The 14,907-nt window shown below is 44.3% G+C and overlaps 1 protein-coding gene across 1 annotated transcript in view; it reads left to right on the plus strand.

Moving 5' to 3' along the window:
• CRACDL (CRACD like) overlaps window positions 1-10,785 on the plus strand; it is a 75,845-nt gene extending 65,060 nt beyond the window's left edge. The window contains exons 10-12 of the mRNA XM_037377923.1: window positions 6,178-6,377; window positions 8,098-8,233; window positions 9,026-10,785. Of these exons, the coding sequence (XP_037233820.1) occupies window positions 6,178-6,377; window positions 8,098-8,233; window positions 9,026-9,171 (482 nt within the window). The 3' untranslated portion in view covers window positions 9,172-10,785. The remainder of the gene's footprint in view (window positions 1-6,177; window positions 6,378-8,097; window positions 8,234-9,025) is intronic.
• Window positions 10,786-14,907: the final 4,122 nt, after the last annotated feature.

Below are 14,907 nucleotides of genomic sequence, written 5' to 3' on the forward strand. Positions count from 1 at the left end.
GGGTACAATATCTGAGGCCATGTCTGTAAAGAAAAAAAATCAATCCCTAAATCTCAGTGTTACGTTTATGTCTTTGCTGTGGTTATTCATGTAAGCAGCACACACACACCCAGGTAAGCTTGAATACACTGAGTATATCTGTCTGTCAATAGACAGAAATAGGTATGTATTTCTTTTTCACTTTCTCTGTGTGTGTATAAACCAATGCACAATAAATCATAGATCTCCTTTTTTACATTAAGATTGATGTTTTATCTTCATCTTATTGTTCACACAACCAATCTGACACACATTACAGGATAATATTAAACGATCAATGAGAAGCGTACGCATTCATTTGCACAATATGTAGGCAGAAGAAATTTCATCTCTGAGAAAAATAAAAGCAAGCTGCTTTAGTAAGATACTGAAGGAAACATATACCAGCGTACCCCCTCATAGGGCTCCAGCAGGGAAGCTCCCCTCCTTGGGGAGCGCTGAGGCAGGCAGCCCTGCCGCTGTCAGAGCGCAGGTGGTTCTGCTCTGTGGGAGGGAATTGGGAAGGCGGCTGTGGTTCACTTGGCTTTGGGGATTATCCTCAGCGGCCAGTCGGGAAGCTGTGGAAGTGATGAAGAACGCAGACAGGGCAGCTGGTCTTGCGACTGTCCCTGTGTGTTTGGTGGCTGTGGGAAAGACGCGAGGGGAGGGCTTCAGCAGCCTCTGGGTGTGGTTTCAAGCAGCAGCAGAACACCTCAGCAGCCTACATTAAATGCTAGTTTTAATCCTCGGTGACATTATGCACAGAGTGGTTTGACGGCTTGACAAGCTCTGACCTGGTATCTTCCCATTGTTGGTGACTTATCCCAAGGGGAAGAATGGGCTCACTTGTCTTTTAAAAAGCCTGAGGCCAAGCCAGCTCCCAGGAAACCCAAGGAAAGATGCAATCACGAGGTTAAAACTGTGAGCAAACGAGACAAATTGCTGCCAGCAATATCCTTTATTAGCTCGTGAAGTTATTAAGTAATGAGTTGAATAGCATATTGTCTAAAATAACATGTTGTAATAAAAACTGAAGAATATGATTCATATTTTCGTTTTATTCAGAAAATCTCCTGAGTGTAATGTGGAAGCAAGAGGCTCAGCCCTGCTTCACTGGAGGAGAAGTCGAATATGGGGCATTTGTGGTGGCTGTGGCCAGTCGGAGTCACACATCTTCCGGCAGAGAATGCCACTGCTTGCATTTTGTATTGCGTTGTCTCCCTAAAAGTGGCATCTACCAGCAGGGAACTGTTGTGCTAGCTGCTGTGCATTGTGACCTGCAGCAGAAGCAGGAATTAGATTGTGCTTTTGAGTACTTCTGGTTCCATTCTGGCTATCTGCTTCCTTAAACATGCTGTGCTTTGCCATGTGGTGAACCATAAGAGCACACAGAGTACCCTGTGACCGGATGAGATAAGACAGGGAGGGCTTGTTCAAGGTGATCAGTCAGTCACTGAACTGGGAGGGATGTGCAAGCAGCACTTCTCTTGTGAACAGTTGCTTCCTCAGAAAGCTTTTGGCCTCTTGGTGCCCCTCAGAGTCTCAGATCACCTTAAACTGCCGATTCCCTTCATTGTACTGTCTCCTGGATTACTTCACCACCTTTCATCCTTTTGGCTGGAACCACGGTGCATGCATGGTGCCAAGAAACCACCTCTAGTTGGAGGTGGGAAGATGTAAAGGACCTCTGGGCAATGGGAAAGATAATTAATAGTGAATATGCCTCTTCTATCCCCTACAGTAATTCTGGCTGACAGAGGAGGTACCAAATCGTGCCCGAGTTGCTTCTGAAGTTGTTTTTGCTGAAGAGAAGGCATTTCCCCTGCCTTGCCTGCCTGCCTGGCCTCTCCAGCAAAGTCTCTCACAGGAACGAGGGCAGAATGTAACTGCTTCAAGAAACAGGAAAGCCCCTTCCAGAAGCAGATCAGCTCTTGATCCTCTGTAGGTGATACTGTTCTGCTGCCCTAAGTCAGACCTGTACAGATACTTATAAAATCTTTAAGATGATGGTAAAGAACTTTTGTTCCTTACTATCACAGGGGCGTTTTGATACCATCTTATGGGGCGATACTTGGCTGTAGTTTGGCTGCCTTCTAATTGGCATGACTAGGATGTCTGGTGTCTCATCAGGGAGAATTGTCTGAAGAGCAAGAGTGCTTGATGCCTTCATTGGAGTATCTGCCTTATGAAAAGCGTTGTTATAATAGCAGCCTCCAGACATATCACTGCGGGACTGGGCACCCTGTTGTGCTAGGCAATGCACGTTGAAATAACAGAAAGATGAATCTGCAGTCCATGAGGGTGACAAACAGGAGCACAGGTAGCAGTAAGACCGTTACATGTAGTGCAGCAAATAGAGCTGGGCCATAGCAGTCATTTTGTCAGTATTGATTGCATGGGGGGAGCAGAGGAAGAGCAATGAGCAGTTCAGTTGGTGTTTACAGAAACTCCTGTGGTGCGACGGGGAAAATGGGACAAAACACAATGGGACAAAACACAAAGGGTGATTTTGAATCAGAGACTAAGATGTACATCACTAGCAGCATCACAGCAGAAGCCAGGTTCCCAGTATCATCAGAAAGTTGGTGGGTAGATTGAAAGGGGCATTCACTGTAAAGACATGGGTGGTTTTGAGCACCAAGACATTACAAGCAGTGAAGGAAGGTAAAAAAGGTGGTTGAAAAGAATGCGTGTGGTGGTGTGTCTGTAGCTGTACAGTCAGAGAAGAGACCCAGTCTTCTCTGGGCTGAGAAGAGGTCGGTACATGGTGGAGAAGGGGAATGTTTCTTGGGATGGAGCTACAGGATGAGTCCAGCAGGGCACAGGGAGGCTTCAGTGCGGAATTATCTTCATAATACTGAGTGTAACTGTTGGATGGTTGTTCATTACAGGATGCTAGGAAAATGAGTTTACTAATTTGGGTAGAAAGTGACTAAAGTGAAAAGCTACTTTATGTACTCAGCTCTGAGGAACGCTAGACATCACCGTCACCTTCAGCAGCGGCAGTCCATCCGTGTACCACAGTAGTGCTTTGGGAACTGATGGAGCGTGGCACCTGGTTTTACTGGGCAAGGCATTAAGAAGTCCTGCCCAAATTGCTCACAACCTAAAAAGGTGTAGAAGGGTTCAAGGGCATGGCCTGCAGGCAAAGGAGGGGATGTGATGGCAGGTACATTAGCAGGCATCACATCAATTCAACTGTGTGGGTTTACTTATGAAGATCCTAATGAAGTTTGTAGTAAAATACTTCAGAAAAGTTGGGCTCGTAGTCCTTGAGCTGCTAGTGGTTATCTTAGCGAACTGTTGGAGACAAGGGGCACTCCAAAAGGTGGCACGTCTTGAAAAGGGGCGTGAGATGGAGAAGAGAGAGAGAAGGAGAAAGGGTGTTATATACCTTTTAATATGAAATACTGAAAGGAATACTTGAGCTATTTCTAAATGTCTACAAGATAACACAGATATAAAATCCAACCAACGTGGCTTGGTCAAGAGCAGACAAGTCACACAATAACTGGTATCATAGGGCATTCCTATAAACATAGCGACATTCCTATAAGTACAGTCTTGGTGAAGCTATTCATTGGGTTGATGCAAAGCTGCTGTGGGTTGATGCAAAGCTACTGTGTGCCAGCTAATGATTCACTGTCATATTAGATGGTGGCCGTCTTAGGTCTGACACTATTCAATATATTTAAGGACATGGGTGACAGAACTAAGTGTGTGCTTGTTACATTTGCAAGTATTACTGAGCTGGAAAGGCTATGGGCACACTGGAGGACAGTAATAGAAGTCAAGGTTATCTTGAGAAAGTGGAACCACAGTTTGAAAAAAACTTGTCTACTTTACAGACAAGTAGAAGGTTCTGTTATGTGTGCAAAAATAGTCTGATGCGTAGATACAAATGGGGGATGGAAGAGGGGAAATAACACAATCTGGAGCTGACAAACTAAATACAAAACAAGACTAACATAATTCTGCAAGAAACTCATCATACTGACTGATGTGTACAGGGCACCATCTCAGGTGAAGTGGGGTAGTCCTTCACCTCAAGTGTTACGTGCCAGTTTTGAGCACTGTAGGTAGGTTGTCCAGGGAAGACTCTCAGATCTGTCCCGTCTTCGGAGGGTTTTAAGAACAGGTTAGATGATACATGTTTGTCAGGAAACAATTTATGTGAAATTGATCTTGCAACTGATCTTGCCTTACAGCTGAAGGATAGACTGCATGACATCTTGAGATCTCTCCCAGCCTTATTCTCTATCATTCTGTAAAATTAGACAAAAATGAAGTGAGGGGAGCCAGTGAAGAGAAGGGGAGAAGATTATGGGAGGAACAGCTGCTGGCATGCAAAGGTGGGGTGTAGGTGGGGTGCAGAGAATTGCAGTAACTTGCTGTGCAAGCAGGAAAGAATCTCCTTCAGTGTTCAGGGGCCCTGCTTTATCTGTGCTGCATTTGCACAGCTGGACTTTCTGGATTGTTTCTTTCAGAGGTTTCCCTACAAGATCACATGAGGTGAACGTGAAGGGAAATTCAGGCATCATCTGGCAAAATGTCTTGCTTTGGCCTTAGAGCAAAACTTGTTCTTTCTCTTTTTGTGGCTTTTAGCTGACATAGGCTTAACAGTGTTTTCTTGATGAAATAACTAGTCTGTCTCTGGTGAGGCACAAGAGTGACTTGAGAAAATCCCTGGGCAAAGAATGTTTGTGGGCTTTCATAATGTGCCTGAGTTTGCAGACGCCAGCTCTTGGGAGAGCTTCATCCCTTTCACCTCCCATGCCTTTAGGAGGCGTCTCATACATGCCTTCAGAGACATTTGCCTGTTTTCCTGACTGGGGCCATGTTCCTCTAAACTAGACCATAGCGGTCCAGAAACGTGTCTGAGAGCTCCACAGGGTCCTGTGGCTGGGTGGCCCAGCTCTACACCAGCACAGCAGCTGGGCCCTAAGGGTCTCGGGGGCACTAGTCCTTCCTGGCTGGGTGTGCCTCCTCCTGGCTCCCTGAGCAGGGTGCTGGGTAGGCAACAAACTTTTCCTAGGGGCAGGGCCATGCGTGGTTTGAGGATTTACCTTCTGCTCTGAAATAGCCTTCCTTAAATTTGGGTACATTAGTGGCCAGAAATGGCTTGGAAAGGTTGAATTGTCTTATGGCTCTATCATGGTTCTAAGCATGTTAGTACTGTTCTTGGTCCTCTTTTAAACCATGCAGAGGCTCCACATTAGTTGGAAAACTGAGTTTTGGGAGCAGCGTGAGCCAGCGAAAGTGGAGATCCTGGGGGCTGGAGCCAACAGAGGAGCTGAAGCTCTTCTCTTGATCCAGTTCTGCTCAGTGTGTAGACAGGATTTCCCTTCACAGAATATTTGAATAGAGGGTATTTCACTTCCCCGTACCCCTGGATACTGCTCACCCCTGGGTAGCAGTTGTGAGTGCCTTTTTTTTTGTTCTTGTCTCATTGAAATCTCAGTTCTGGAAGAGGACGGTGGAAGTGACTGGCCCCAGAGGAGAGCACGGTCAGTGTCAGCAGGGCTGAGTCAAAGTAAACCTCACGTCAAAAGTCTGTGAATTAATCCTATGGTTTTAGCAGTATTTCTGTGTGATCAAACACCACAGACTGTTGTGCTCAGTCACCCACAGCACCAGCAGGCACCAGGGGGCTGTGTGAGGGGGCTGCTCCTGAAGGGGTGGGAGGAAGGCAGAAACCAAAGGCATCAGCTGCTGCCGCCTGGGCCTGGGAAGATAGGGAGCAGGGGGCAGCTGCAGCAGGGAGGGGGTTGCCTTTGCAACACCACAGTCCAGCTGTGTCCAGCTTTGAATCATCTGCGGCTTGTCTCTAAAAGACAAAGCAGATGGGAGGAGGGAGCAGAAGGGTAGACCTTGGAAAATGGGTGCATTAATGAAGATTCCTGTTTCTGCATCACCCTCACGTGAGGGCAGTGACACTGTGACTAGCCAAAGAAAGATGCAAAGCATTTTTCACCAGTAGAATGGTAACTTAGAACAGTGAGTACAGGAAGATTGCTCTCCGGAGACCAAACTAAACAGAATTCCTATTTACACAGGCTGGTCACATCCTGGGACCAGTCAGCATACTGAGCAAGTCTGAGCTGAAGCTAATTACAACTCTGTTTCTTATAACTGTGTACATAAATAATCTGTCAACAGAGAGAAGTGTGCCTTCCCCCGTGGTTGCTGGAGACTGCAGAAGAGATCCCGACACTCCTGCAGAGCCAGCCTGGATTTCCATAGCAAGGCAAAAGCAAAGGGGTGTGCAGCAGGAGCAGGAACTCAACACGGAAAAACTTGTGGCTCCGGATATTAAGTTGGATACAGAGAAACAGAATAAAGAGAAGGAACGAACTGAGGTACTTACAGTACAAATTTCTGATGCTTTTGTATCACCCTCCTGTTGTATTCTTTGGATCTACTGCTATATCACCAGTCAGGCCATCACGATTACAGTTACTTAATGAGTATAAGCCTAAGTAACAAACACACTGCTCTCAGTAATGTGTTACAGATGCAGAATTCGCTGATTGTTCCGATATGTAATTTTCTATTTCCAAGAAATCTGGAACTATGCAAGATGTGTAAAATTTCTTGCTTAGGTGCCCAGTACACACTTACCAGATCTAATGTGTGTATTGCATGCTAAAATTCCCCAAATGAGGGGCTAAATTGTACAGTCTCAGATCTCTCTCAATACAGGGGGAATACTTTCTCTTTAACTATCCTTCTAAGCACAGCATTTCATTGAACCTCCTGACTGATTTAACACTGAATGAACAGCTCGGTCCCAGAAGCTCCTAGGTAACAATTTTTAGAGCCTTGAGAAGTAAAATAGGATAAAAATAACTTTTGCACTTGCAGAAAGTGCCAGGATATAAATTCTGGCTCTCTGTATATGGATAACTTCAGATGCCCATGTGGTGCCATGCAACGTGGGCTGACGCTGCCTCTTCAAAGATCCCATGCAAAACAGGGCGATACCCTGGGTGATCTTCCCAGATGACAGAGCTTTGCCAGCAGAAGGACTTGGCATTAATCCAGAGTACTAACAAGGCTTCCCTGGTACCGGGCTAGCTCAGGGAGGCAGCAGCATGCGAGTGCTGCCTGTGTTGCGCCCTGCACAGTAAGAACCCCGCGCTGATGCAGGAGCATGTGTGTCCTATGCCAATATAGCATTCCCAGTGCAAATGGCCTACTTTCTTGTTTCAGATGGTACTGTTAGAAACGCAGATAGCTGTGTTATATCCTGGAATAAGAGAAGACTTCTAGATGACGAGAAATAGCAGTGGTTAGATTAACAAAAAATAATACCTAATAAAGTGTCTAGGCAAGATTATGAACTGCGATAATGCTCAACATTGTCATAGCACTTAAAACACCATGGGTTTAAATGATCCCAAAATACAGTTTCTGTTTCAGAATAGGAAACTCCAGATTTTAGCTGGCAATGTTCCCTAAAATTCATGCCATGCATTTTTCCCCCTATATCAGCCAACAAAAAACATGCCAAGATGATCCTGACTGCAGCATGTGAGACTTGGTGCCACTGTACTACTCCCACTTTCTCCTCTCCCACATGGCACCAGGCACTATCACTTCAGAGTAGTTTTTGATACGGGCAAGAAAATCCACGGGAGGACGTGCTCGATTTCTTTTTTATGGAAAATCCATTTACTGTCAACTGTCCAAAAATACAGTGCCCTAACCCACAAAAATTGGGAGGTGGAAGGGAAACATGAGAGAACAAGGAGTTTCCAAATCCTATATATGTTAGTAGAGGTGTGCAGAGGACTTGGAATACATCTTGCATTGAAGATTACAATAACCTACTCATAGGTACCATTATAAATAAAAGACACAGAGGGATAGTCTTAATTTGTAAGGCTGAGTATCATGGATGTGAACATGAAACCACTGGAGCTTTTTGAACAGGTGAGAGGATAGGGACCAATGTGTGATGAGTGCGTGCGGCCTTTGGACTGTCACAGGCACCACATCCACTCCCTTTGCTCGTGTTCTTCCAAACTGGTCTCATTTTCTCTGCATTACTTGGATTTTATCCCTCTCTGTGCCTAGGGGTCAGTGAAGCAGCAATGGAGCAAACCATCACACTTGGCACCTAAAACCACTTCTGAAGAACAGAGGAGAGAGACAATGTCTGAAGTGAAGGAGCCCCTGCTGAGAACCAGTTCATTGTCACATTGTGTCCCTGGTAGGAAACAAAAAGTTTGAAATGTAGGCTGTTATCTCACAACCCTGTCAGAAGAAATCCTGCTTGAGTATGCTGGAAAACTAGTAGGGGCTAGATCCTAATCTCTTCCCCAATTCCACATCAGCAAGGGCAAACTTTTCTCAGCATTCACAGCTGGGGGTTTGTTTGGTGACATGTTCTTTTGGCCGCATTGATTACAGTGTAGTCAAAACTCATGTTGAAGGAAATGTGAATCGAGAGCGCTAGACCATTTCACAGGACAGGGTCCCAAACACACTATCCCAGTGTAAAATGTAAAATCCATGCAAAATTCTTGCCAGTGGCATTCAGTTTTAATGTGGTTTCCTCAGCAAGCTGGAATGATGTGATCACAAACTCTCTGCCATTCAGTCCTCCCACAGTAACTTTGAATCTCTTTGATAAATTCAAATTTGAAAGAAGAGCAGAAGTTTGGAAGGTGATGAAATTCCTATGAGTTGGGGGCTGGGTAAAGGAGGAATTCGCAAATGAAAAGACTCCTTCTTCTTTGGCTTGGGTGTTAACACAGGGCATGGCAAGGAATCCAGGTCATCCTGTTGGTTTGGGTAAACTTAGGGACCAAAAATGATTATTGATGAGAAAAACATCATATTCTTTTGAGCACAGAATGGTTATTTCCTCAATAACATATTGCAGAGTAAGCTTCCACATGAAATGTAAAGATTTTCTAGCATGGGAAGTTTTTAATGAAAGAGCTAGCGTGTATAGCTGCACAGCAAACAAACGTAAAACATCCATGTGTTTTATTCACAGTAGCTCCATCACCAGCACTGGTGGATAAGGAGGAAATAAGCCACTTGAAGAAAGCCAGTAATGCTGCTCCAGATCAGCCATCATGGATGGAACTGGCCAAAAAGAAATCACAAGCTTGGAGTGATATGCCACAGATTATAAAATAAAACAATGTAAACAAATAGCATCTTCTGTAATTAAGTCAACTACTTAACTGAACTTCTACAGACCAGCTAATCACAGGGAAGAATCTCTTGATACAGGAGAAGGGTTTTATTATACAGCTGTGGAGAAAGTGTGCAATAGCTGCAGTCAAAAAGTTTACCTTCAACTTTCTAGCAATCAGGATGCAATGGGAATGGATTACTTAAATTATGCTAAGGACATACTTACACCTTTGAAAAGAAAACTTTTGCCTTACAACTTTCCTGCATTTTATGCTTTTAATGATGTTTGCATCAAAACAGGATCTTTGCTAAACTCTGCTGAACTTCTGTTGTTGCTGGAAACTCCTATTTGTTACGATTTTCTCTGTTTACATTTATAAATTGTGCACTAACATTGTTACTCTGTTGATGTGTGTCACTGGGATCGTCTGACACTCTTTCTGTCAAAGCTGTTCGGCCCATGGAGGTGTTCATGAGTAGCTGCTAGTGAGCACTCCATTAAAAAGTGTTGCTTGAGCCGCGTGCTTGCCTAACTGAGACAAGTGGTCCAATTTCTGGGCTTAGGTTACATTTCATGAAGCACAAATACACACATTTATGCGTGACCATGAATAAAAATTCCTCAGCTCCTTCTGTGAGCAATTTTGGTTGCACAGTGTTTGCAAGCAGGCAAGCAGTAAGGAGACTGATCTGCAGTTGGAAGCTCATCAATGCATCCATAGTTGCTTTCCTGCTTTTATCTGGTTGCAGCTGGCTTTCCTTTGCGTGGAATCATCTTTCTCAATTACGAGGATACTATTAGTAGCAATGGACAATATGAATTTAGTTAAAAAATGAAAACTGGAAAGTCTTGAGCTAGAGACCAAACAGAAATGCTGGGAAAAACTGTGAACTTCATTGTGGTGTCAGCTTCGCGTGTCACCCCCTACATAATCTTAATTATTCTCATTAAAAACCAGTAATGTATAGCATCTCTGTACTTTACTACCTTTGTATAAAACTCTCATGCTTATCAGCCTCAGTCTTCCCCACCAGTTTGGGACTCCAGCTCATGAAGTCTCCTAGGTTCTTCACCTTCACCTGTTTAACAAGATTAACAAGAGAAATCATTGCTGGTCATTAATCAGGACCCCTCTGAATATATTTTAAGACCTCCCTGTGAGTTAGAGCAGCAAACAACAAACCCCGTTAGGGAATTGCTTTGAAACTAAATGCCCCACTGCTAGGGCAAGCATTTCACTTTGCGTACGTTTGTGTGAAGTACTACCTTAGTTTATATTTGTGATTTTGTATTTCTTGTCACATTAACATTCTCTTTTTGGAGAAAAGTAGGGGGACTTTAGGAAGCCTAGGATTTCCTAACACCTGCATTTGCTGTTTCAAAATCTTGTCTTCTTCAAGGAGGTGGGGAGGAAAACCTGAGCTCCCTCAGTAATGACAACAGCATTTTGCAATGAATAACGAAAAAAGGCAATGGAACATGCGGATATCTAAGACACCGATAATGGTTTTGAGACAGGTTGTCTTTCATCATGGAAAATAGGAGGAGGAAAAACGAGTTTTATATTTGTCAAAGCCTTTGGATAAAGCCTGTCAGCCTGTGTGGCTGCTGAAATCAGCCTGCGTGGCTGCTGAAATCAGCCTGTGTGGCTGCTGAAATCAGCCTGCGTGGCTGCTGAAATCAGCCTGCGTGGCTGCTGAAGGCCTGATGCAGCTGCTGCACAGACCTGCTCCGGCCCATCAACAGCAGCTGTCAGTGGTCCCAAAGCAAACGGGCTTCTGCCAGCTGTCCCAGGGTTTTCTCCTTCACACAAATCACGACGGGCAGCGTGGGCATACCTGCTGATATCAGAAGTGGCAAGACAGCTCGCTGTTAAACCGAACCACGGCAGAAATAGTAACTTAATTACAGGACATGCAACCTTGGGCTCAATTGCCCAGAGGTTTGTTGTGCAAACAACTTTCGCATTGCTCCCCCATGAGCAAACATGCACAGCCCTTAATCTCAAGTGGTTTTGGGGTTTTTTTTTGGTATGTAAATCATACTCCAGGGCCTACCATAGAAATAGGTACATTTTTCAGATACAATAAAAAGCATCTTAACTCCCTCTCTCTCCAAAACACCCTTTCTGTAATAAAATTAGCATAAAGTGTAGCTTTAAGATACACTGTTACCTTTTGTAACAATCTTGAAAAAAACCGCAGTTTCTTTATTAAAGGAATATAATATATAAAAAAAGACAAAATTTGTGTTCTCTGATTATTGCCACCCTTTGAAAAGAGCACAGTGTTTTCAGGAAATACAGTTAAAAGTACTGTCTGTCTCCTTGCAGTCCTCTCCCTGTTTAAAATAATTAAAACCCTGTCAAATCATGACTGAATTCCTGCAGTGTGACCTGTGCAGCTGTATGGGGAAGAGTGCAAACCTCTTGGACTATCTCCTGTTTTCATAGCTGGATGCTCAGGAATGACAAGAGACAAAAGGCGGAGCTATCATGGCAAGACCTGCACAGTCTCAAGGAAAGCAAGTCCCGTGTCCCCCCCCCGCTTGAAGATACGTCAAGGAGAGGAGGTGAGGGGGTAACCAGCTCTGCGTGGAGCTCATGTGGCATTTGGGAGCTGAATTTAGGAGCATGCTGAAGTGAGAAGCGTGAGGTGGACATCAGCCTGCATTTTGCCATTGACTGGGTCATGGTTTAGGGTTTCCACTGGCTCAACTCACTTTTGGGTTTTAGTGCCAAGCAGGTACGAACGACCGCCGTGAGCGCTGAGTGACAGCCAGCTTTGTGGATCCCTACAAGCCCATGAGCAATCTTCACCCAGCCTCCAAGGGAGTAGGACTACAGCCCTGCAGGCTGCCCAGGACTACGTGAAACAAACTCAGGATCTTGACCAATTCTGCCATAATTTCGGAGTAATTTAAGTATCTCAAAATATGCTTCAGAGAAGCGGCAACATGATGCGCTGCTTTTCACGCAATGTGTAATTACACTGAAACTGTTTGTCATGGGAGGCTGTAGACACCACAGGTTTAGTTGACTTCAAAAAGCAGCTAGACAAATCAGCGGAACACAAAGGCCATTAAATGCTTTTCAACACAAAAGCCAGGGCCTTGGCTTGGGAGACTGAAAGGCTTTGGGAGGTGGTGTGGCTGGTGGACTTCTTCATAATCTCCCATCGCTGCCGATGGCCCTGGCCTTTGCGCAAGAGAAGACGCTTGGCTACGGGGACCTCTGCTCTGGCAGCTAGGGGAATTTTGATTTTCACAAGCAGTGTTGCTTTGTACCAAGATTTCTTCATTCTAAATCAAGGGGTCATGCAAGTAGGTCTTGCTATAGCTGTCTTGTCAACAGGTAAGCAAAATAGTTTTAGAGCCTGTGTATTTTTTGGTCAGATGGCTTATTTGTGGCAATGGAAAGACTCAAACACAAATATATTTTTCTCCTCTGTATGAACAGTGATTTATATGTCACACTCAGTACCACCAGAAAAGCCTTTCAGATCTGATCAGCTTTCCTAAGGACGTCATTGTACTTTTCCAGCTGAGAAGCAATACGACTGACTCAGGCTGATCCATTTTGCTCAGGCAGCTGCAATATATATTGTTGACGTATAACATCTAACAGGGAAATAAAATGTAAAAATTCACCTTTTGTTCATGACTCATGCACATAAACTAACATAGTTTGAATTACAGTCAAAGAACAACAACAAAATGGACTTGAAAAATAGAAATTTCCTCTCCCAGAAGCGTTGCATGAGACATCTTTGGCTTTCCATTTAATGAGCAAGGTGACAGTCTGCAAGCAGTTGTCCTTCCCAGTGGTGAAGGACTGCACACAATGCAAACAAAATCGTTTACTGGGCATCTTTCAGTTCAAAAACTAGATTCTATGACTTACATAGTTTACTAGTTGGAGTATCTGAATTAGCTACCTCCTAATGTTTTGTAATTTTGAGAAAAAAATTACAAGTAAATTATTTTTAATGTACAGCAAAGTGTAATAAATTTTTAAGGCCGAAATATCCCTCTGGCCTTTGCTTTGGTATGGTGTTTTGCACTGTGTTGCCTTTGACAGTAAAAACATTTACTAAATCTGTTGTATTTTTTTTTCAAGATGAGAGGAATATAAAATCTTGTTGCCAGTGAAAATATCCAGCAGCAGCACAGCAAGCAGCTTGCTGTTAATTTTGCAATGTCATTAATTCCCTCTTAGTCTCAAGGAGCATCATAAACTTGCCAAAATGTTTGCTTTGTATACATGATGAGCCCTCTGCTGTGGGTAACAAAGGTTTAATTACAGGATTTCATGTTTGTGGTTAGAAGGTAACTGATGAACTGTTACAGAATCCCCCACCAAAAAAGCCATTTGTGAGCACTGGGCAGTGCTGCGCGTCTCATAAAACTCCAGGGGGAATGTAACCCTGTGTGATCCTGCACATGTGGCTGCGTGGGATTAACTCTTGTAGGAGAAGGCATTTAAGTTCAAAGTGAGCACAGGTCAAAGTGGGCTCACATACTCCTGAAGTTCACCAAGATGCTCAACAAGCAACGGGAACCATTGAGTTTTTATAGTGCGGGATCTTTTATTGTCTGACTTCACAAAATAAATGCCATCTGAAGATTTTTATGGATTATTACTCCCAGATAATTCTCTGCATCATGTTGCACTTTGAAGCTGGAGGCTGATGGGACACATATTCGTAGTCCATGCAGATCTTTTTCCTTTGCAGTATCTTGCAGAACCTTTGCTGCAGATTCTAATTCTTTGTGTACACTGGCCATATTACCAGAAGAAAACCTCTCTAGCTCACCTAAAGCAGCTAAAACAAAGGTAATTCAGGAAAATGTTAAACTATCTCCCTTTCTGGGATCTGAAATAACTCTCTTAAGAACTGTTAGGAATGCAGCTAAGAGTGTGTAAGAGATTACTGAAGCCAAGTGATAGGGGACAATTTTCCTGCCTTCTTGCCATCTCACACACCTTCACACTGAGTATTTCCACTGTTGACTTCTTCTTGCCTTGTTTATTTACTTACTTGCATATGGAGTGGTGTGTGTGGCAGGTTCATAACTTCACTGAAGCCTATTTGAGGATGCTGATCCAGGTACCATGTGTTATCTTAACCCACTTCAGCAAGTAGTCCCCGAATATGGTTTGATTTCATGTCGTGGTTGACTTGTAATTTGTTACCCTCCCTTTGAAAGTCAGCTCTGCCTGAGAAACACTTCAATAAAGAAAGGAAAAAGAAAGAAATCTCTGTTCACTGTCTACTGGAACATGGCACTTTGTACCAATGGCCCCTGTGACAATTACCAGCGCATGGCTTCCACGCTGTCACCTGTTAGCCATGCCAGCTGCTGCAGGGTGACAAGGCAACTGGGCCACCCGTGCTGCTCTTGGGCCAGATGGTGGAAAACCATGGCCCCATCAGTGATGGTGAGGAGGCAGAGGAATCCGGCAAGACCCTCCTATTGCCAACGACCACCCGCGCTGCCCTCCCCAGCCAGCAGCTGGTACCAGATGGCACTGGGCTGAGGCAATAGCACTTACATAGCTCTGGGCTCCGGCTCCAGTCACGGGACTGTGCGGTGGCAGCCCAAGGTGCTCTAAAGATTTCAACGCTGTGTCAGAAACTAGAAGTTGCTGATCTGCAGTCAGGTTTGTCCCAAAGTCACACTCTGGTGATCATGTCTCCCAAAGGAATCCTATTCCCACGTTATTTTTATTACTC

Source organism: Falco rusticolus, chromosome 2 (genome assembly GCF_015220075.1).
Source record: "Falco rusticolus isolate bFalRus1 chromosome 2, bFalRus1.pri, whole genome shotgun sequence".
Classification (NCBI taxonomy): Eukaryota; Metazoa; Chordata; class Aves; order Falconiformes; family Falconidae; genus Falco; species Falco rusticolus.